The sequence below is a fragment of the Gouania willdenowi genome, chromosome 5 (assembly GCF_900634775.1).
Source record: "Gouania willdenowi chromosome 5, fGouWil2.1, whole genome shotgun sequence".
In the NCBI taxonomy this organism is placed as follows: Eukaryota; Metazoa; Chordata; class Actinopteri; order Blenniiformes; family Gobiesocidae; genus Gouania; species Gouania willdenowi.
In genome coordinates, this window is record NC_041048.1 from 14,973,295 (window position 1) to 14,998,372 (window position 25,078).

General features: G+C 37.6%; 2 protein-coding genes across 2 annotated transcripts; both read left to right on the plus strand.

The window, feature by feature from the left end:
• Window positions 1–1,201: 1,201 nt before the first annotated feature.
• On the plus strand, window positions 1,202–7,809 carry LOC114462966 (kazrin-A-like; the record flags this gene model as incomplete). Its single annotated transcript, XM_028446112.1, has 7 exons — window positions 1,202–1,438; window positions 1,555–1,673; window positions 2,307–2,538; window positions 2,622–2,723; window positions 3,649–3,815; window positions 4,642–4,732; window positions 6,166–7,809. Coding segments are annotated over 7 exons (1,110 nt in total), but the record flags the coding sequence as incomplete, so codon positions are not given.
• Window positions 7,810–9,341: 1,532 nt separating this feature from the next.
• tmem51b (transmembrane protein 51b) lies at window positions 9,342–19,300 on the plus strand. Its single transcript, XM_028446905.1, has 3 exons — window positions 9,342–9,630; window positions 13,938–14,373; window positions 18,471–19,300. Exons 2-3 carry the CDS (start codon window positions 13,952–13,954, stop codon window positions 18,910–18,912), a joined length of 864 nt encoding a protein of 287 aa, XP_028302706.1. The 5' UTR covers window positions 9,342–9,630; window positions 13,938–13,951; the 3' UTR covers window positions 18,913–19,300.
• Window positions 19,301–25,078: the final 5,778 nt, after the last annotated feature.

The following is a 25,078-nucleotide window of genomic DNA, read 5'->3' on the forward strand; positions in this document are numbered from 1 at the left end:
TAGGTTAGTATACGGAGAACTTGCTCTGGTTGTATTGATGCAAGCTTTCTAATGCTTGAATCAGGGTTGGGGGTCAGTTATAATTGCATAATTAATAATTAATTACAATTATTCAAATATTAAAAGGGTTTATCATCATATGGCGTAGTTATAATTGTAATTATTAAAATATGTTGCTGTTGTAATTGAGTTTAGATAATTGACTTTGTAATTGTACGGTAATTAACATGAAAATTCAATAAAAATGGTCAATTACCGTAGAATCTTTACGCAAAACTGGGAAACCGTGTTACAGTTCTATGTACAGTTCTACACACAAGTAATTAACAATTACTATGGTTCATATCAAGCTTTGACACATTTTACCATTTACAAAAAAATGTGTATACCGAGACAAAAAAGGTTGAGACGCCCAAACCAAAAATATTAAATATATCATTGATTAGGAAGCCTAACAAGGTAACCAATAGATAGGAAGGAAATTAGATGATAGATATTTGTTTTTAGGACCCATATAAGAGATGCTAACAGAAGGCTAACTTTTATTAGTTCATTTATTTCAAGCTCAGTAATTGTGATTAATTTTAATTAAAATTTAATAATTGAGAATGACTTTCTGAAGATAAAAAAAAAAAACTATTTAATTGTAATTGGAAAAAATTCCGGTCACTGTAATTGAACATGGATAATTGAACACGTATTTGTAACTGAATAATGTAATTGACCTTAACCCTGGTTTGAACTTTGGAAAATAATCTAAATAAGATTAAATCCAAAGAATTAGGGAAGTTTCCCTCGTGGCACAAACTGGCACCCTCTAGTGGTACACTTAGAGAAAAATCATCTGAATTTTACAACGTATACAAAGATCAAACACGGCATACATTAAAGAAAGTGTCTATTTGTACGGTTACCGAAGTACACGTACGTAGCGGGTTAGGTTCTCAATATCGCAACTATTTTTAGGGTTACGGTTAGGTTTAGTCTTAGTCACGTGACCTAAACTGGCCAATGAGGGGCACTGCGATACGGAAAGAATGTCGGTATATTGATACCGCAACCGTAGGTATAGCTACTGCCCACAATAAAACACAGAGGTATATATACCGTATACGACTGTTTCTACATCATAAGATTTTCTGTCAGATTGTCTCTGATGCATCATATTTTTTGGTCTTCTTGTCCCTTCTGACCCTGAAACTCTCCTGTTTGCAACACCATTCATAACCTTTCCTCAATCAACTCAGACTGTGACAGCCTCACACAGCAGAGCCTGTCTGATGGAGAGGAGCAGCTGGACCGCCTTCAGCAGGCAGAGATCACACGAACCACATGCATGTCGCTGTGGAGGGCAGGTGCAGTCCAGGCCTGGATGGAGGTGGTCATGGGAATGCCGATGTACCTCCAAGCCTGCTCGGAAAACGTGAAAAGTGGCAAGGTACGCTTCTGGTACATATTATTCAGAAGTCTGTGAGTTTTTTTTTAAATATATTTGTGTGTAACTACTAAATGTGTTGATGTTTTCTCATAGATAATTGTTTTTTGTGGTTTAAGGTCCTGTTGGGCCTGACTGATGATGACTTGGAGCTGGGTTTGGGAATTAGTAATCCAATCCATCGAAGGAAAGTAAGACTGGCCATTGAAGACTACAGGAAAGCTGAGGGGGAGCAGGGGTAAGCCGTCAATATGGATTACTGAATGAGTCTTTATTCGTTGGAAAATGCAGTGCTCTTTTATCGTCTCTTTTTTTTTGTTGGAAAAAAAAAACAGTCTTTACAAAAACTAAATCAGAATGTATTTATATTTTTCGGCAACTATTAAAAACAAAACTGTAATGTTGTCACATGGGACGAAACAATGATTCATTTGTAAATCATAATCATAACAAATGCCATGTGTTCCGGCACTAAGAGAGAAACCAAGATGTCAGAATAATTTTTTAAAGAAAGTGTCTGTTTGTACGGTTGCCGTATGCACATCCCCCAGTGCTATTGGTACAGTTACCAAAGTACTGTACACGAACGTAGCATTTAGGGTCTTTACAGATTTAATCGACTACAATCGTAATGTCATTTAGTTGACTAAAACGAAACTAACTGAAATAGTCCTGATGACTACATTTTGACTGAAACTACATTTACATACTTCAATTAAAAGACAAACTAAATAAACATTTGCTGTCCAAACTAACACTGGGAAATGTGAACTATATTTTTCCGGAAAGCTTTTTTTAAGCAGTCTGGGGCTACTTGTAGAATCAGTTCCATTCCTTACAATGTTTGATCCCAGGTTTGTCTTTTTTCCAGATTATCCAAAGCCTCTGAGCTGGACCACTACTGGGTTTCAACATCATGGCTGAGTGACGTGGGTCTATCCCAGTACTCCCAAACATTCCACACTCACTTAGTTGATGGACGAGTGCTGAACTCCCTGAGCCGCAGAGATCTGGACAGGTTCCTGAACATCAGTGACCACTTCCACCAGACCAGTCTGCTATTGGCTATCCAACTGCTGCAGAAGCTGGGCTTTGATAAGGAGGTCAGAATGGTGCCACATTTCCTGATGACGGTGCCTACTTTAGTTTGCTACAGCATCATTCGTGTGTTGTGTTTCATATTAAGGCTCTGCAGGTACGACGGTCAAACTGTGAGCACCAGAACTGTGACCCCATAGTTTGGACGTGTCACCGTGTAATGAAGTGGATTCGAAATATAGACCTCAAGGTGGGTGGGTCAGTGGCAGGATTCCTGCTTTGTACCAGAATAGCAGATGTGAAAGTAATGGATTATGTTACTGTAATTGAGTTGCTTTTTTTTGGTACTTTTACTTTTTTGAGTATATTTCTAAATCAGTCATTTTACTTGTACTTATGTACATTTTAGAAGAATTTTTACATTTTTACACCCAACCGTTACTGAGTAAATTATTTTTTTTGCTTTAAAATTATCAACAAACATTGTGAAACTGCAAATGAAATGAAATGACCAGACAAACAATGAAATGCTTCATATTATAGCCGACCAATCAGATTAACCGTAATGTACGGTGCCAAAACGGCATTGAATGCTGGTTATTTTCTCTGTTTTATTTAGAGTTCATAAATTTAGCTATACTTAGAGTCTGACAATTTATTTTTTTATTTTATTTAAAAAACAATTGTACATTTTGACAAACCTTTTATTTTTTACAGATGCCTTTGTGGAAAATAAATTAAGTTCACATTGTGCAAAATTTGGTCTCTTTCTTTTTAAGTTTATACATGAGATGTTTACTGTATACAAGGGAGCCATGGCAAGATTTATTACCAAAAATGAATGCGGGGGTTGAAAGTAACCAGTAACTTTTACTTTGAGTACTATTTGTTTGAGCTACTTTTTACTTGTACTTGAGTATTTTATGTATGACTTACTTATACTTGAGTACAATTTCAATCAAGTATTAGTACTTCTACTTGAGTAGGATACAGTATATCACCTTTACAGAATAGATACTGAAGACACATTTAAGATGTTGTAATAGCTTTGCTGCAGGACTCAAGAGAACAATGGAGGAAAACAAACCTAAAAATCATTATTAGCGCTGTCGTTTTTTGCTCTACCTCTGTTTTTATTGTTACTGCTCTAATAGTTGTGTTTGCTTGCTCTGCAGGAATATGCAGAGAATCTTCAGGGCAAAGGGATCCATGGCGCAGTGATAGCTTTAGACCAGTCGTTTGACTCAGATGCAATGGCCAAAGCTCTGGAGATTCCCAACAACAAACACATGCTACATCGTCATCTCTACGAAGAAATGAGATTGGTCACAGTCCCTCACAGGTAGAGGGCCACGCATTTTCTTGTTTTGTAATTTATATTAAGAGTTTCTTTTATATTTGTATGACAATAAGTTCAAAAAACAATCAAGGCTTCACAAAAGTCACACACCAACACAATAAAGTGCAGAACACAGAGCCCCGTCCCACCCTTGTTACACTCAATATACACAATTACAGGCAAAGCAGACAATGTAGGTACCCCACAGAATACCTGTGCATTCTGCAGAGTATACCATCGTCCTCCGAGCCTGCACAACCTATATGCCGTATGGCAACGGTGAAAACATGTGACATTGCCATCATCGTTACCACCGCCATGACCACAATAAATATTATAATAAATTGATGCTGCAAAAAGCAATACAAAAATGAATAAACACAAAAACACAACAGACACAAAAAGTAGCTAACCCAAAAAAAAGAAACAAAAACAAAAAAAACAAACAATTAGATCACATTTGTAAATAAGATTGTATCGTGTCCATATTTGCCAAAACATATCTTGTTTCTCATTAATCTCAAAAGTAATTTTTTCTAAAGGGAAAATCAAAGATATCTGAGTTAACCGTATTTCTATTGTAGGTACCTGAGAAGATGACCATTTTAGAAGAACACATTTCCTTGCCAGTGACAAAATAACTATTAACAAAGACTCAGTAGCCCAATCAAAAAGATGATCACACATTTTCTTACTCACTGAGGATGATGTTTTCTACACAGTATATTCATTTATTTGCTTAATTTCATCATAAAATAAGCACAACACAGACTGTGATCATTTCAATAATCCCCTAGCGCATGTCAATGATGATGGATTTTGTTCACAGTGATGCAGACCAAGGCAAGGAGCTGATTGGTTCCTCACCACCTGTGAATCCTAATCATTTTACTGATGAGCGAGCCTCTTTGAGGAGAAAGGTAGTGAATTCTACTTTTTCAAGGTTCTATAATAAAAACACAATCACATAAGCTGAGTTTACTAAGGGTCTAAGGCAGGGGTGTCAAACTCATTTTAGTTCAGGGGCCAAAAACGGAGCAGTTTGATCACAAGTGGGCCACAGCTTTTATGTGGGAAAATAAGTAATTTCAACATTATTGTGTCCTAGTTTGCACTTCTACATATACATATACATAGTGGGTGACTGTGGCTCAGTGGTAGAGTGGGTCATCTAATTACAGAAGGGTTGGGGGTTACCCCTCTAGCTGAGTCATTGTCGTTGTGTCCTTGGGCAAGGCACTTTTCCCAAATTGCCTTGTAAGAATGGGTTTGAATTGTGCATGAATGTCGGTGGTGGTCAGAGGGGCCATAGGTGGGAAATCCCACACTGTGCACTTTACTAAAGGAGCTTAGTTTGGGACCTGCCTTTTCCCCCTCCTCTTCTTACCTCCTGTTTTCCACTTCTCATCTAAGACATACGGGGCGCCGCCCTTGTGGTGACCCACAGTTCTCCTGCTCCTGTCCTCCCATGTTATATAACATGTGCAATGACAAATAAAGTTACCTTACCTTACCTTACCTTGAAATGACAGCCACGCTTCTGTCAGTATGTCCCAGGGCAGCTGTGGCTCCATTATAGCTTATCATCACTGGTATGATTGATGTGAGTGACTGGCGTGAATTAATATTGGTCATTGTACGTGCTAGAAAAAAGCGCTATATAAATTCAAACCATTATTATTATTATTATAAAATACTAAATATGTAAGAAACTGACAATATCCAAGCAATAAGTGACAGATATCAGACCCAACAGGATCTTCACTTTTAATGTCCTATATTTTTTGACCAATGTCTAATAATTTAAGGGAAATATTATGTTATACTGTCTTTTGAGGAAAATTGAAGGATTTTGTATGATTTTTTAGTTTTTTTCAACAGTTTGAAAAACAATTTGAAAGATAAAAAATGACTGCAATCATGTGATATAAGCACTGGGAAAACTGCAAATATTGTTTGAGCATCATTTACAAAATGATTCATGTTTTCTCTGTCATTTTTACTTTCTCGTGCGGGCCAAATACTAAATAAACACACATGCGGGCCAAATAGTAAATAATTACATATGTGGTGTATGGCATGGTGCACCCTTTACAGGTCACCATCACAAACCCACAAGCAATTACATGCTAATTGTCATTTACTTGTCTCTGGGAAAGGTGTCTTGCTGTTCAATGTACCAACATTTTGATATTACTATCACTACTATTATAACATATAAACATATAGATGATAGGATTGAACATACTCTATGTGCTATCTCAGCAGTTCCTGATAAAACTGTGTGTATTTAGAAAATGAGATCTTGAAAGAAGATTCACACTGTGTTCTCTATGTTTCTCTGACCATTCAGAGTCCACTGAGGTTGCGCGCAAACAGTCACTCTGTGGAGCAAACTCTGGGTTTTCACGGCAGCTGTGGTTCATTACCCAGAGACGCCCGAGTCCAGCTGGTACCTCGAGCTAAAGGCAGCCCTGTGCACACCTACAAGAGCGTTGAGATTACCAACGTCTGAGAGTTTTTCTTTACAGCCAAGGGTGAACAACACTTGTCAGCTTTGGACTTTAGAAATGAAGTGATTTCATGTGGTTTTACCACTTTTTTGGTTTTGACATTATAAACCAACATTGGTTGAATACATTGTTGTCTAAACAGAAATGGTTGAACTAAAGTTGAAGTAGGAGTAAAAAAAACAGGACAATCATTATCAGCTTTGGTTATTAAACCAATTAAAAGTAGCTAAAAAAAAAAATAATTAAAAAGGGCTTGTGGCAATAACACAGAAATGTACCATATGTCAGTGCTATAATGAAGCCTTCTATGACAGTAAGACCCTTGTGGCAGCATTTTCTATAACTTGTAATTCATGTCTCTTAAATAGTCTTTCGCTGAATTATCCCAAAAAGATTTGGTGCTTTTACATAAGCCTGGACTTCCTCATGTTTCAAAGGATTTCATAAATGACAAACCAATAGACACAACCCTGCAGGTTCATTTGTACAGTTTTGATTTTTGGTCAACTACACACAAAGTATATTTACACTACAAGTAAGCAAATGAGGAAGAGTTTGAGACATTGCAACTCTTTGGGATGTATAGAGTATTGAAATACCTTCAGAAAATCCAAGATTTAACTTGGTCTACATGTTTCACAAAGACTCAGAGAAACAGTTTCTGAGACTGTACTAAAAATGAATAAATAGGATGTTGAAAATGGCAATAGAAATGGTAGAAACTAGCTTCCAAAAAGCTTTTTTGTACCTAAAACAACAGATGTAGCATCTAATACAGGTGTGTCAAACAGTAGCATGGCCAGAGAAGGGGGGCAAGCGGTGTCACCTCCCCATTATCTCATTGCTCACCCTCGTGGACCCCCAAAGAGGTTGAAGTCTGGACTTTATTGCACTTTACAGACGCTGTACATTCAACTCAGCACATAAACCTAAACACAAGTTATTAGAATTCTTATCACACTTGTTTTAGTGAATAAAAAACAATCTTCAGAAAGTTTTATTAGGATGTAAAGAATAAAATATTGCTTACCAAATATATCCTCTGAGATTTATACAGAAAATAATGAAATTGTTGGATTAATAAACTAATGATGTATATATGTAAATAATTCCATGTGTTTAATCTTAAAAAAAATGTTCAATTATAACCTTAAATATATTGACAAAGTTTACTGGTACACTATGAATGCATACACTGGCTTACAAATCCCTTCTGTCATTGATCTGTTTGAAGTCGTGTGTGAGACTGAAAACCTGTTGATTCAAACTGGGACCAAACCTGTTGTTCTACTATTTTTTTGGCTGGTGTTTCCATCAGTCAACAAGCAGAGAGGGAAGATTGGACCAGTTCAAACATGTACAGGGGGGGCAGAGGGAGGAAGGGAAAAAAAATGGAGAAGCACTTTTATACAGTCGTTCGCCAAACTGTCAAAAAGCCTCAAATTCACAACAGTGTGGAAACACGGTCACCTGTTGTACACAGTTGTGTGTGTAATTGTTTTCTTTTTTTAATACAAATGACCACAATTGATGTCAAAGAAATAAAAATGACCTCATGTGGAAAAAATGTTTCCCCAAAGTTTGTGTTTTTTTTTTCTTCTCATGTACGTTACGTAAAAAGATCCTACACTTTTGACAACAATGAATGTTCATTGTCAGTGAATTCATCAGTCGAGCAGTGGTTCACGGGGAATGTAGTGGAGGGTGTGTAAGGAATAAGGCCAGAGGGTGTGGTGGGGGATAAACTCAGTTGTACAAATACACCAGGTTAGCTTCTGAAGCTATTTGCAGTATCACACGTATTCATGTAAGGCAATGTCAATGCAAGTGTTGGATTAGCCAAAGAATTCTAGCAATGTTTTTTTTTTTATTGGTCTGATTTAATCATTATTAAAAGGCTCTGTAAGAAAATTAGAAATACAGTATGTGTAATGGATAGATGAAGTTTGACATTTAATAAAAAATTGTAAAATACAAATCAAACTCAAAAGTCAGCTTTATTGTCAATTCTACTTACAAGACTAGTAGGGAATTGAAATAACTTTTCTCTCTGCCCACATTTACCAACATGAAAAATGTATAACATAATTTATAAACCATAACAGGTATTTAATATGTACAGTGTGCAGATACACATATGACAATCTATTATTTTTAATTTTTTTGTAATAAAAATATTCCCAATGAAATAATCTATAATAGTCTATAATGCAGTTTAGTTTCGCCCCTTTGTGAGATTGTAAATAAATCAAATCTAAAATCAAACAAAGTTAGTTGTGATCATTTTCTCTTTCTGTGCACAAAGTCAAGCTTATGTTTTAGTTATTTAATAGATGTACAAACAGCCACTGATAACATTGAACTGAAAAGTTTAGGAAACATGATTGAGCCGCAGTTTGTTGGGCAGGAAAATGTAATTCTAGAGTAATATTACCCCATCTTTGGGATGGAATACATATTAATAAATTATGCTTTTGTAAGGAAGAAAAAAACAAGTTAATAACCTAATCTAATCTGTAATAAAGACAGAACAGAGAGGCCAACAATGAAGATGTATTTAGAATAGATTAAACCTTTACTGATCCCCATATGGGAAATTCACACATTGCAGCAACACCATCGCAAAAGTAAAACATAGCATATAAGTGCAAATATACAACTGTGGGACGGACATAAATTGGAAAAAGCTAAAAAAAAATAATAATAATTAAATTAAATCTAAAACCAAAACAAAACAACGGCAGAAAAACATGTGAATAAATTGGGGGAAGAAAATGAACTTTGGGTAACTGTCCTGATTAATAATAATAATAATAATAATAATAATAATAATAATACAGCCCTTTTAGATATTACCACAAAATGAACCTGAACTTTAATAGTGTTTTCCAATCAAATATTTTCTTTAAATGTAATAAATCATTATTATTATATATTTACATATATTGTGTACCTGTGGTTTGTCTGTGGGCGTGTCCCTGTGGGACTAACTCGTACCAGAGGAAGGTTACATGAGTAGCACTAGGACCAGGTGGAGAACAGGCCCCCAGAGGCACTGCACGTTCCACTCAGGAAACACTGCGGTTATTATCTTCTACAAAGTTCATGCTAACTTCTATCGTACCTACCGAGGGTCCCACTGTCAGTGTCTACCCGGCCTGGGTGTTGTATCGCAGGCAGGCCGCTGAGCTGCAACCCCCTTCCTCTATGCTCCTCTTCCGGTCCCCCTTCCTGAAAACACCTGCGCTTCTCAGGTAACTCACCGATGAGAAGCGGGAAGTCCTCGGACAGTGCTCAGTGAAAAGGTAAGGGTCTCCCCCTGGTCCCCTCATGGTGAGGCTCTCATGGAGGATGTGTGTGTTTAGTCAGTGTGAGCACTTCTACCCCCGCTGTGTCCGAGTAAAGCAGGTTAACATGGTGTGACCTGTCATGGTGGAGGTCCTCCTCCCTAACGGCTCAGGTCGTGTCTTTTGGAGATTCTTTTTATACATTAACACTCATTCAATGTTACGCCTTAGCTTTTAAAGCCTTTTGGTGACTACAATAAGTTATTTATTTATTAAACAGTATTTAAATCTTTACCTGTGCCCATGTTAAGGAGGACACACCCATACTATAGTGGTGTGAAACGTCACTGGTCTTTCATTAGCCAAACCTGGCCTCCCAGTGCGCATGCGTGGCCAACTTTCTCACTATTTGGTCATTTTTGTTGATTCCTATAGAGCTGGACGATATATTGAGATTCAAGATATATCAAGTTTTCAGTTTTAGAGATGTAGAAAATTGCAATATCGTGTATATATATATATATATATATATATATATATATATATATATATATGTTTATTTAGGTTCAAAGTACTTGTTTTAGGAGTCGCTGTTTTTCTACTTCTCAGAACAGCTTGAAAAGCTCAGTTAGATCATTTCTGAGTGAGTGCATCCTGACCCAGACCTTCCCCTAAACCAGCCACACTACAGAACTCACTCACATGTGCTGTCCCTTAGATGAGAAAAAGGCAAAAGTGGCACATTTTGTGAAACTGTTTGTTAATAAATGTGCCTGTGTGACATTTTGCGTCAGCAAATTTAACCCCGAATTGTCTTTCTGGTAAAACTTAATTTGAATTAAAATGATTGTAATGTATATCGTATGCACCTGTAAGCCAAAGCAAATTCCTAGTTGTGAATTCTGTTCATCAACAATGGCAATAAAACATGATTAATGCTTTAATTTGTAAATGTTCCACTCTCTCCCTCTCTCAAGTACCCCATGTAGTATGATCGCATACCACGAGGGATACATGTACCCCTATTTGAGAAACACTGATGTTAAGTGTGTAACTACTAAAGAGAGTAAAGAGGACATATTCATATTATGCATAAAGTACATCTGTATACAAATCTATTGTTTTAGACAATATTTCTTTCCATCTGCAGGTAAAAATACATGTTGGAGCTAGGGCTGGGCAATATATCAAGATTTAAGATATTCGAGATGTCTATTTTGGTGATATAGAAAATGGCAAAATTGCCTTTTTTTTTTTTTATCATGTTTAGTATTAAAATACTAATAGGAGGAGTTGCTGGTTTTGCTACTTCTCAGAACATGAAAAGCACAGTTAAATGATCACTGAGTACATCCTGACCCAGACCTTCCCCTAAACAAGCCACACTACAAAACTCACTCACATGTACTGTCCCTTTGAGGAGAAAAAGCCAAAAGTGGCTCATATTGATCAGCTGTTTGTTAATAAATGTGGCATTTTGCATCAACAAATTTGACCAGAATTCTTTTTATAATTTGACTTTATTTGAATTAAAAATCTTGATATTTTATCATATTTATATTGTATATCGCCATTTTGAGAAAAAATATCGAGATATGAATTTTGGTCCTTATCGCCCAGGCCTAGTTGGAGGCAGACAAGCAAATATAACACTTGACAACAGTGAGTGCACATTAGGATATGGTGGAAAACTGAGAGACGGCTTTAAATCTAGTATTGAACACTAGTTGCTTGTTTTATTATGTGTTTCATTTATAGACAGTAGGACTACTAAATTCTGATGCCAAGGATGTGTGTCCTCATTGGTGTGAGTGTGCATGTGATTGAATGTGACTAACAGTGCATAAAACTTCGTGAAGTTCATTTATCTGCTGTCACAGATAATAACTGATGTAGTCAACCTTCAGCTGGAGGCAGAATTTAATGGTAAACTGTTAAACTTGGTATATGTTTAGGATTATCAAGTACAAAAACCGTCAGATGGTGTAACTTTGTTCTTCTTTCTTCTCCTCGTTGTGTCCCAGTGTGTGTTTCCTGTGGGTCAGTCCACCACCATCATGGTGTGTGTGTGTGTCTATAAACTGCTGTCTTAACAACCTGTTTTACAGCTTCCCTTCACAGCTGAAGCATAGAGATATAAAATTTACTCATTAGATGTCATATTAATGGCTATTAATTAAACTCCTGGAAATCATGCCAAACATCATTAATAGAGTTATTAATTTTATATTTCTATGCTCCAAATGTGCCCTGTGATCATGCACTGAAATTGCATGCAATGTGTGACATTAATGAAACATTTACTGTATGTGAGGGTTTAGTTTGTGTCGTCTAGCTATTTCCACTGTCAGAGGTAAAGTCCATCATGTCGCAAGATTTCATGGAGATTGACGTAATACCACGATGAATCGCAGAATCGATTTTTTTCAACACCCCTATTTTTTATTATGTCCTTTTTTTAACCAGATAAAAGCCTCATTGAGATTAGAAATCTCTTTTTCAAGAGGGACCTGGCATGGCAACATCAGACACAGTTACAACAACAATAAATACATTCATACATCAGTACATCAATAACCAGCAGTTCTGGAGACACAAGTTCAAAACAAGATGAAGTCAGATTTAAAAACAGTCACATTGTCCAAGACTAGCTCTTGCCCAGTCCCTTAACAAAGATTTAAATTCTCCAACAGTGACCAGATCTGTTGGTTTCATGTCAATCTGGAAACTGTTCCATGAAGAGGGGGCGGCATATTTTATGGCAGTCTTACCCAGTTTTGTTCTGACTCTGGCAACAACCATTTTAGTAAAATCCTGAGATCGTAGTCCATGATGGTTACTATACCTGATCAACTATGTGGTCAAGTAAGAAGGCAGTAGTCCAAGAACAGATTTATGGATGAATAGCAGCCAGTGTGGTTGGTTGGAATGTGTGATTAAATTCTGTAGTGTGGCGACCGTGGCTCAGGTGGTATAGTGGTCAGTTGGGGGTTCGATCCCAGTGCGATACATGTCTGCGTCGAAGTGTGCTTGGGCAAGACACTGAACCCTAAGTTGCTCCCAATGGTCGACGAGCACCTTGCATAGCAGCTCTGTCCCATTGGTGTTTGAATGTGAGGTTGAATGCGCTGTTATTTTAAAGTGCTTTCAGACTACTTTGTTTGGGATAAAATTTATTTTTTTGAGGCTTGAGCCATTCAGTACATGGCCCCTCTAAGACAGTCGCTACCTGGAGGAGACATGAAAGAAGGTGTGTCTGTGTGTCTGTATTGCTGACATGAACCGCACTAGCAAATGCTTTGTTTTGGCTGAGGGACACAGCACTGCAAGGGATAAAATGCGCTCTACAGCCAGGTCTACGATCTCTGTGGTTTGGTGGATTGTCGTTACAATTTAATCAAAAATCGCCAGATAGCACACCGCTACTTGGCATCATTGATGGCAGCCTAATGCCCAGCTCTTTTTCATTTTTTCACAACACTAGTAAAACAGTACCTGAAGTATTAACAATCTTTAAAAGACAAAAAAAAAAACCTTCATTTGAACTACAATGATGTGCTGATTGTTCAAAACAATAAAGTCAACCACCTCCTGCAATCGTTTGAGTTTCTTGCCTTAGTGCAGGTTTCTTTCTTGTTAATGCAAAATGCCACATAGGCACATTTATTAACAAACAGTTTCACAAAATGTGTCACTTTTGTCTTTTTCTCCTCTAAGAGACAGCACGTGTGAGTGAGTTCTGTAGTGTGGATTGTTTAGGGGAAGGTCTGGGGTAGGACGCACTCAAGAAATATATTTACCTGTGCTGTTCATGCTCTTCTGAAAGCTTCTAAAATGTATATTTTAATACACAATAAGCTATAAAAATTTATATGTCAGAAATATGGATAAATTATAAAGGACACTGTTTGATTGTACTCTATTAATAGTATGAAATACTTGTATGATGTGATTTGTACTGTGTGATTGTATAAATAATAACGAGTTAAAAAAATATAGATATATCTTTATATAGGCGATATTGTCATTTTCTATATCCCCAAAATTAAAAACTCAATATATCTTAAATCACAGTTCCGGTATATTGCCCAACCCTACAATGACACCATTTCTATTGTGGGAAATGCATGTTGTAACCTGAAATATCAAGTTTTGTTAGTCCAAGTCTGTTATTGTTGCTTTTTAAAAAAAAAATACTTAGCTTTTCCTTCTTGTGATGTTATTTTTGAGCAAAAAGTGGTCTCAGCGGGGACTTCATTCAGCTGATTTATGTTTAAAGTGTGAAAGCAGGTTTAAATGGACTAACATGGCTTATTTTGGCACAGTGTGTCCTGCAGGTATGTGTTCCAGTCAGAATATATGCGGTGGAAACAACCGTCCCAACCGGTCGTCCAGCTCAGGCTCAGGTTGTTCAGGCGCCCACTACGCCCTGTGTGCCCTGGGCGTGGGCCTCATCGCCCTGGGTATCATCATGATCGTTTGGACGGTGATACCGCTGGATGGAGAGAACTCGGCCTCGGGCCCCTCGTCTGCACCACCAGGAAACAGCACGGCAGCGCCAGGAAACGAGGATGAGGAAGAAGCGGACGAGAATCGTAAAAGGTCCTCGTCTGTGGCACTGGTGCTGGTGGGAGTCGGGGTGAGCATGCTCCTGTTGTCCATCTGTCTTGGTGTGAGAAGTAAGAGGAGAGCCCAGCAGAGGAGCAGCCAGTCTGTGCCTGCAGAGCAGTTAATGGATCACGTGGCCAGGGACCAAGAGGAGTGAGTAAAAGCTACTATCGTACGCTAATATCTGCACACTACATGATTCTCATCAATGCTTTTCCCATCTTTTTTTTTTTTTGGAGTAGAAGGGATTTTTTATTTTCCGCGAAACTCATTGTGGAAATAATTAATTACCAAAAGAAACACAGACTGCATTTATAGAGATTTATTTTCAAAATGCCACAAAATGTTTTTTAAATGGTTTCACAAATAGGGCTACAACTAAACATCGATTATTGAATCGACTAATCACATAATAAATCATAAAATGATTTGCTTTGAATTTAGCTTGAGGTTTTTTAGGGTATATGTTAACAATAAAGACAATAAAACTATACTCAAACATTAGTTTTTGATGCAAAAGATAAATGGAAATGCTATACATGTTTCATCCATTTTAAGTCAAAGGACTGGCAGAGAGCTAATATATATATATATATATATATATATATATATATATATTAGTCAAGTTGGGGTTTTTTTTTTCTGTAAACCAAGCACAACAAAATAAGTCAGTCACTCTTATTCTTTTCAATTCCACCACGTGTAGACGTGTGATGACGTCACCAACAATTAAATTTTATTTTTGTCGACTAATCGTTACACCCTTATTCATAAATATATAAAAAATAAAGATAAACATTTACCTATATAATTAGCATAACAGTCTTTATATTAAATTGAATCTACAGTTCATGTAAAATAACTTCAGTAGATCAAGCCTTCCGACTTTATACCATTGTATTTTTTTATTTTCTTCTAAGGTGACCCACTTTTTACATTTACTCTTTACTTCTCAAGCACAAAATGACATCAGAGAGTGTGAAAGTGTGTTTTTATTCAACTCAAACAGCATCTGAAGGTCAACGCCATCTGCTTCTTGTGTTGATCACAGATTCACGTGGGCCAGTGACGCAAACTAATATTGTTTTCAAAGTGTAGCGCAGCAGAGAGAAGCTCAATATGACACATTGTTGTTCAGCACACAAACGGATCCATTCCTTGGTCACATGCTCATAGAAGACAATACCGGAATTACAAATAGTGAGTGTAGCATTCTCTTGGAGTCAGTAACCAGACGTCGAGTTTTTATTACGGGTGATTTATTTCACTTTTCTTTCTGTGTGTGTCGTAATCACCATGAAAAGTTAAAGAATAAAGCTTTTTCACCTCATTTGGCCTTCACAGGGGTGCTATTTTCTGTGTATCTTGCATCTGCCACTCGCGGCAGTGCACCCTCAGCTATTGTAGACCTATGGCGCAAGTACAAACACATCAATCATATACACTGGTTTGTTCTCTAAAAACATATAGCAAACATTGCTTTTTACCTTAACTTACGAGCGCTGCTGTGAGCGCTGCTGCGAGCGCTGCTGTGAGCGCTGCTGCGGTGAGAGCACAGGAAGCAGTATCAATCACTGACACACAAACCCGTGAAGAAGGCGACCAGTGACCTTCAGGTAGCAGAACCACACTGCTTTAAATAAATTTACAATAACAAAAATATTTAAGCAGAAAATATACATTTAACATCTAATATATGTCATTTACAGTGAGCAAATTGTCATTTGAAATAATGTACGATCTTGTAAAACTTTGTAAAACCTCATTTACGCAGCAAAGTCTGATCAACATTATTTCGTTATTTGTCAAACTTTCTAAATTGATGTAAGTTTGTCTGCGCTAACATGATGGACTAGATTTCTCCAATCAGCAGACGGTTAACTTAGCAGTCCATGGATCATTTGGTGCTAAGCCCTAAAGATGGAATAAAGTTTTTTTAGGGTAACTAATAACTATTTTATTTTGTAGTGCTCTGGGGATTATATTTTGAAAAACTGGTGCTTGCACTACAATGTGTCTTAACTCATTCTTCAAACATACGAGTCTAGCTAGATTAGGACTTTTTGTGGCACTCCAGCTACATGAGAGCTCTATAGTTACACGCACTGGGAACATTATCAGGGAAGTGGGTTTTTATTGTCCTGGGATGCCAATGATATCACTGTTACATTTCCCATGTGACATCTGTGGTTTAATACTGAACACGTTTACATCCTTTGGTCTGAATCATCTTTAAGTATTGCATGTTTGGTCTCTAATGAACATCGTTGTTAGTCAACAGGAATTATTCTGTACATGTAAAGGCTGGACAATATGGACCAAAACACATATCTCTATATTTTTTCTCAAAGTGGCGATATACAAAATAAATCTTACCAGAAAGATAATTGTGGGTTAAATGTGTATGTAAAATGCCACACCTGCAGATTTATTAACAAACAGCTGCACAATATGTTCCACTTTTGGCTTTTTCTCCTGTAAGAGGACAGCACGTGTGAGTGAGTTCTGTAGTGTGGCTTTAAAGTTCTCAGTGATCCATGCTTAGCAACTTCTAAACTTTGTGAATGTCTATATTGCCATATAGAAATCCTGATATATCTTCAGTTAGGCCTGCACAATATGGCTTCAATCCAATATCTCAATATTTTTAGACTAAATAATGATGTAATGATATTTATATCTCGACATTTTAATTTCTGCTCTCAAACACTGTAAAAATATTAAATTAAACCCTTTAATGCATAAAATGACACTCCTATTAGGGGTGTGCCAACTAAGGAACCTCATGATTTGATTCAATTTCGATTAATGGCACGTTCACACCAAACGTTGCTGCACGTTTTGAAATTTCAAGCTTTTGTCGTGCGTCCGGCGCCTCCGGTGTGGCCGATGCTAAAGTTGGGATTGTTGAACTTTGGAGCATATCGCGGTGTGTCAACCAATCAGGAGCTTTCCCCAATTGTGACGAATTCAGAATATGAAAGGAAAAAAAAGCACTAACCAGAGGCAGATGGACAGGCTCTTCTGCTGGAATAGAGCGCCTGTAGTTGGGGTCCTAGTAGGAGACTGATGTGTGTCAGCAGGTTGTCAAACTGGGCACGAGAGAGACGGCAGTAGCGCTGAAAGCGACTCTTCCGAGCGCAGCTCTGGTGAATCCAGAAACTGCGCCAAGGCGCAAATAAAGCCAAGCCACTCTCTGGATAATGTAGAGCCGATGAACGGGAGTTGGAGGGGGCGTGTTCAGCAAGGAACTCCAAACTGTTCTCCATTCATCCACACTTCTCTAAAGCCCTCTGACATCACAGCGCACACACTGAGTCACACCAAGATACATCCGACCGGAAAAAAACCGCCTTCTCAACACAATGTTCCCCACCACTTCATAGTGACTGGGTGAATTATGAATGTAACTGATCGCCACAATATCATCCATTGTATGAACACCACTGGCAACAGAGAAGCCCCTCCCCAAAACGCGCTCAACGTGCTCTCTTTCCAACTTATTGAAACACTCATCCAGAGCGTCTTCAACGCTGCTGACAAGCGTCTGATTAAATGAGCCCAAGTGTCCATCTAGGGGCGTGAGACATGATTTTGATGCCCGAAACACGTTTGGTGTGAACGCAGCATAAGGGTGTCACAATTAGATTATTCAATGATTATCACCATTTTTAATGCATCTTAGTAGCTATTTAATACTTCTGAACAAGCTTTGTGTCGGTATCCATTAACTAATGTAACCAAAAAAATGTACCACCAATCTTTGTTTATGTCAAATCACCAAATCCAACAGTAATCACATAATAATTACAAAAGAAGCAATTATGAAAATACCTCAAATATTAGCTTATTCAGCTAATTCAATCTGATCTAACACAAAAGCTAGCTTATTCAGTAAAATAGATAAAGAAACAAAATCCTCAATGCACAATCAAAGCAGCTTTAAAAACATTTAAAACCAACAATATCACCTTCCATAACACTTGTGGAGTTAGGGTTTTTAAATAAATGGTGGATGGATAAAAGAACATAAGGATTTATGAAATTGTGCCAGAGACTGTAAATGCAGAGGTTATGCTGTCTTCACTATCACCATTGCTGTCATCGTGCTTAGGATTTTAAACTTTCAAGTGAGCTCGTCGACATGCTCCAAGCTAAGTCTGCTCCGCTGTGTCACAAATTTAGTCACTTTATTATAATGAAATGCGTTCTCAGCAGTTTTCTGTCTTTTCCTTTATGTTCACGTCCAGACCTGCGGACCCAAACACCTACAACGTGCCAAGCTACGACGAGGTGGTGGGCAGTGGGAACTACCCCGTCCGTAACAGCAACCTTCGCCAGAGCACGTCCCAGCTGCCTTCCTACGAGGACATCATCGCTGCTGTAGAAAACGAGGCGGCGGAGCCTGCTGAGAACTGCACTGTTGACACGCCTCTCAATGAAGCCACAGCCAGCAGAGATCAGCCTGGACCTGAACCATCCAGTCTCACCCATAACCCCAGCGTACCCACCCGCAGTGCCAGCAGGGCCAGCCGTTTCCTGCGGCCCCTGAGGGTCAGGAGGATCAAGTCAGACAAACTACACCTGAAGGACTTCCGTCTTCAAATCCGAAGCCCCACACAGAACCCAGTAACCATTGAACCCATCACTCCACCTCCTGGCTACGAGAATAAGATGCCTGAGTTACAGTAGAGTCATCATTGGGTCTTTAGTAATTTATTGGACTTCTAATATTTGTATTGACAAAGAAACCGACAGTTTAAGGTCATCATCAGCAAGCTGAAGGCAAAGCAGATGAAAAGGAAGACATTTCGTGTAAACCTCTTATTCTCTGTGGATCTATCTGAAGAGACTCCCTCTTTTGTTTTTTTTTTGTTTAAAGAAGAGGTTTTAACTTAAGATCATACAGTAACTTGTGTCAAGCAAAGTTAAAGTTTATTCAGCAGCTCATACTTAAAATGTCATCACAAAAAGTATATGATTTAGAAGTCCACAGTTTGTTAAATTTTTAAACCAGTGTGTGTGTGATCTTAAAGGGCAAATTGAATTTCAGATCATCTGGGAGTGTTTTTTTTTTTTTTTTTTTTTTTTTTTTTTTTAATTGTATTACAGGTTTCAGATACAGTCTGTTGGGGTTTAACTGTTATACTTTAAAGCCAAAGAGACATGACACTTTAGTCAGTTTTGTCTGATTTTGTAAAAACCTTAAATGTCTTAAAGAAGTTGGTTCATTTTGTTGGTTTTGATACAAATGCAATACAAAAAGAAAACTATGCAATTGAAAAGTAATTATTATGAACTATTGAAAAAAAAGAATAATTATGCATGCATTTCTTGATTACCTTTTAAATGAATTTAACTGTAAACTGTTTGTTTTTAAGTAAATAAATGTTTTTTTGCTATTTCATTTGGCAACATGTCACCTTTTAATAATTGTGCTGGAAGGCACCGGCAGTTTGTTACTGTCATTACTGGGTTGTACAAATAAAGATTGATCTGATTTTCCTCTAGGCGCACTACATGTAGTTGCTGCATCTGATTAAGTAACCTAATACGATCTATAAAGGCAACACAGCTTATATTTTCCATCCATCCATCTTCTGCTGCTTATCTGTGGTAGTCCCTCCAACGTGTCCTGGGTCTCTCGTGGACTCCTACCAGTGTGACGTGCTCCGAACACTTCACCCAGGGAGGTGCATCCTAATCCGGTGCTAATCATAAAAATTATGAGCAGAATCTGTGACAAAGGGCATCCCTGGCAGAGTGCAACCCTCACTGGAAACGAGTTTGACTTACTGCTGGCAATGCGGACCAAGCTTTGAGACCGGTCGTAAAGGTAACGGAGTCCGATACCCCATACTCCAGGAGAACTCCCCTACAAGAATCCCCAAGAGACACGGTTGAATTCTTCTCTAAGTCCACAAAGTACATGTGGACTGGTTCAGCAAACTCCCATGCACCCTCAAGGACCCTGCTAAGGGTATAGAGCTTGTCCACAGTTCCCCGACCAGGACGTAATCCACATTGCTCCTCCTGAATCTGAGGTTTGACTATCTGGTAAATCCTCCTCCCCAGTACCCCTGGATAGACCTTACCAAGGAGGCTGAGGTGTGGGATCCCTCTATAGTTGTAACACACCCTCCGATCCCCCTTCTTAAATAGAGGGACACCCACCCTGATCTGCCAGTCCAGAGGCACTGCCCCTGATGTGCGGAGTCATGTTAACCATGGCAGCCCCACAAACTACTTGAGGGACTTAAGGGGCTTTTTCCACCACCTTCCCAACTTCCGCCCCAGAGATGGTAGTGTCCCCTCCTGGGTCCCCAGGCTCTGTCAATGGGATTGAGGAGGTCTTCGAAGTATTCCTTCCACCGATCCACAACGTCTCGAGTCAAGGTCAGCAGTACATCATCCCCATGCTTGTTACTTGCTATATCTACGTTTTGCTTGACTTAGTTCAGTTCCTGGCAGCACAGTGGTGAACTGGTTAGCAAAAACACCCTGGAAGGGTGCAGGACACCTGGTGATCTGTGTGCAGTTTGCATGTCCTCCTTTTTTACCCACAATTAAACGAAGGCATAGTAAACATTACCGCAGGCTAATATGCAACAATTTAATGCAACCCAACATTTGGATCTAAAGTTTTGTTATATAACAAAACAAATTGTCTTGATATGAACTATGGAGCTCTATTTTTAATGTAATGAGCAGTGTTGTATAAAGTACTCAGTGATGATAGTATAAATGCCTACTTTTGGAATATGACAAGACATTTTGTGTTAATTTTGTCAATGACAAATTTTCATCATATTTCGACTATTTTTTTAAATGACAAGACTGACTTTTTTTTAATGCAGCTTAAAAACTATATCAATTTACATTGCTTGTCGACTAATATAAATGAATCAATAATTTTGAAATGGAACGAAATCCAATCCGAACGTGGGTGGTAATATGGTCTTATGCATTGATCAAATCCAATCTGTGTATTTAAAAAAATTAATACCATCCAATATCAGGTTGATACATGCAAAATGAATATCTCTGTAATGGGTTTAGTCGATTAAAATCTTAATGTAAATTTATTGACAAAAACGAGACTATAACTGAAATAGTCCTGATGACTACATTTTAACTAAAACTAAGTTGAATTTTAGTCATAACACTATGTCTAAAACTAAACCAAAACTAATGCAAATTTTTGATGTATTTCCATTTTAATTTTACTCTCACAAACATGTAAATGTGTCCCTGTCTGTGCTGATATGAGTGAAAATGTGGCTTTGTATAAATGAACAGTGCAAAGTGCTGAGTGATCAATGAAACCTAACCTCAGTTTAAGCGCCCTCCACTGGTTGCAAAGTGTAACAACAGTTACTAGTGCAACTGTATGGAGACCAGAGGCCTCTTTTATAAAGCAATGCATAAGATCTACACTAAAAGTGCGCATGTGCTGAAAATCTGACTGTTAAGGGCACCAAAAATATTTTGATTTATATAACTGTGTGTACGCACACCTGCATCATCCCTTTTTTAATTACGATGCACCTAAAGGTGAATTAACTTCATTTATTTTTTCTTGATTAAATAACTTTATTGAATTTTTAAAGTTGAACTTTTGTAGAGAGTAAACATGTACAACAATAAGTGGCAGTGCAAGGTAACATTATATATCAAAACACCAGACCAGCACTGGAAAATCAGTGTAAACAATTAAAGTAAAGCAGTTTAAAATTATATAGGAAATAAACGAGGGCGAAATACCAAAATAAATAAAAGGTGGGGGGTTCTAGGGGTTTACTATGAGAGTCACCAAATCTGCCTTTGCTTAAAGACTGACTAAACGCTGATGGTTTGACTGTCCTACGTCTATACTGGACATTTAAAAAAAAAAAACCCCTTGATCGTGGGTGGGGCTTCTGGAGCATTTAAGACACGCCCAGTCTATACTATAAAATCTCCAAGGAACAATCTATGCTATGCTAACTATTACCGGCTCAATACTCACTACACCTCTCTATACACCATTCTCTCTATCCAAGATTGCAGAGTCCACAGGTGCTAGTTTTATCTTTCAGGGGGCGGGGCCAACAGTGGTGGTTCGTCAAGTAAGAAGCCACCTAAAACGTCACAAACCACCATTCTCAGCCAATAGCAAAATTTGATTGTAATTCAGTTCTAACCCATAGAGGGCAGTCACTCCTCCATGTTTAGGGCAAAATACGGCAAATTAAAATACTTCGACTAGAATGTGAAGCGTTGCGCTATTAGTGTTGGTTCAGCGTGCAGCGTTCCTACACTATTGTGCATCAGGGTAAATGAATCCTTGGTATAGGGACCATCCACCAAATTTGTCAAATTGTAAATTGATTGTATGCACATATTTACAGAATAGGCCTTAATTCGTTCTTCCCTCTGAGCATTAATATGAACATTTTTGCATAGTTGGACCTAATGGCTCACTTAAGGAGCACATCTATAACACACTGAGGTTTGGTATTTATTATGAATTATGCACATTTATAACTCGGATATGTGAGGACAATAAATGTGAGATTAATCTGCAATTCATTACCTCTCCATCCTATTTCTTTTAAAAAAAATAAATAAACAAAGCAGGGTTATTCAAATATTTGCTGTTAACACACTTAGCTTTCCTGCTCCCTGATGACAATAATAGTAGGAAAATAAAGGCCTTTTAGTACATGCGAGTACTCATTAAATATTGTATTTCAGCAGTTGTTGAAGTAACTTTAAAATTGTGAGTGAGTTTCATTCAATTTCTGCTTTAGTGAAGGCAGTGTACAACCTGTTATTCTCATTTGAATTCACCGGCATCAATAAGGTTTCTCGTTCTGCTGTGCGTATGACATCATGATATCCCTACCTTCTCTAGATTTTTTTGAGAAAAATCTCTAGAAAAAAAAAATCCTATTCTATGTTGAGTTTTCTATTTTCTGCCAACTTCAAATTGTAATTTAAGTTATAAAATAAACTCAAATGTAATTTCAGGGTTGCTACAAAAACTGCTTTTCATTAAACCATAGTATCAGGATAGAAGCAGAGTAGTGGCCTAATGGTTGCGGAATTGGACTAGTAACCGATGGGTTGCCAGTTCGAATCCAACCATGGGTCATTGCTATTGGCCCTTGAGCAAGGGCCTTAACCGTAACTGCTCCTCAGTGCTGCAGCTTTCAGAGGGCAGAAGGAAAGGAATGAAAAAGACAAAATATCAGGTTAGAAAGGAGTTGAATTTTATTTTTGGGTTATAAAAATTCAAATATTGAGTCCATCTCAACTAAAGCAATTTTGTTAATCTAACTTATTAACGTAATTTCAAAGAACTTAACTCATTATTATTTACTCACTTATTTGTTATTAAATTGAACAATTCAATGAAGTTAATCCAACTATTTCCTTTTTAAGTTTAGTTCAACTTTTTATGAACATCCACTGGCATTATTCTGCAGTTCCTGCATTAATCCACTGTGAATAGCTTAGGAAAAAATGATTATTGCAGTGGTTCTCGACCTTTTTTTGGACCATGATCTTATTTTGAGATCAAAAATTTTCTGGCGACCCCAAAGAATTAGAAGAATTAGTTTTTGATCATGTTTGTTTTACTGTAGAACAGCCAGGATTAGCGACATGTTGCGCTAGCTCAGATATTCTTATTGTGCATTTTTCTTTAAATAGATTTTTCATTAAGTGATAGTATAGAACAGCGATTCTCAACTGGTGGGTCGGGACCCAAAAGTGGTTGAAAATGGCTGGTGAAAGTAAATAAATACTTAATGTCTCTCATGATGGACTTGTCTTTTATTTTGAAAAGAAAATTTTCTTTCGACAGGAAAATATATAGATTTATGTTTTTAAAAAGATGATATATGTGTGTTTTTAACATCTAGTTGAGTTCTAAAAAAAAAAAAAGTGGGTTACGATTTAATGATTGTGACAAAATGTGAGAACCTGTTGAGAACCCCTGGCAGAATACTGTTAATACTATGTGTTGTTTTAAATTTACAGAGTAGATTTTTAATCATAAGTGTTTTGTTTTTTACATCAAATGCTAAACATTTTAAGAGACTTCATTTAAATTGGCAGTGACTATCCGTACGGTTGCCGTATCAATATACCGACATTCTATCCGTACGCAGCGCCCTATTTGGCCAGTTTAGGTCACGTGACTAAGACTAAACCTAACTCTAAAAATTGTTACGATACTTGGTTATAACCTATCCCTAACCCTAACCCTAACCCTAAAACGCTATGTACGTGAACTTCGGTAACTGTACCAGTAGCACCGGGGGTTCATTGTTATATTTTCATCAGCTGTGTTTCTTTTGAACACCAAGTGCATCTAAAATCTTTAATGTTGCTCTCCTTATTTCTATTTTTTAAAGAAAAAAACCTTGACATTTTTAACCACTAGTCTGCTTGGATTCCTTTTTCTTTTTTTTGCTGACTCATTAAAACTACCCAGTGTCTTGTTGCTACGTTCTGTCTGGTCATTGTGACACAATAGTCTGTCTTCTATACAGCCTTGATTCAGTGGCAGGGTTTAGCTTTTGACCTCACCCAGTTGTTAACCTACACAGCTGTTTCTGTTTGACTTAATGACTGTATTTCAACCTATTTATGAAAGTGATGATTATTAGTACCTGTTATTAGAACTTGGGTGTCCAAGCTTGGTCCTGAAGAGCTGCAGTCCAGATGGTTTTAGATGTTTTTGCTTTAACATTGTAACACTTTCGTTAAAATACGGAGTTGGAGCAAAGAAGCGTCTAAAACCTGCAGATTTGTGGCCACACATCACCAAGTACCATAATATAAAAGATGAATCAAACGTCTGATTATT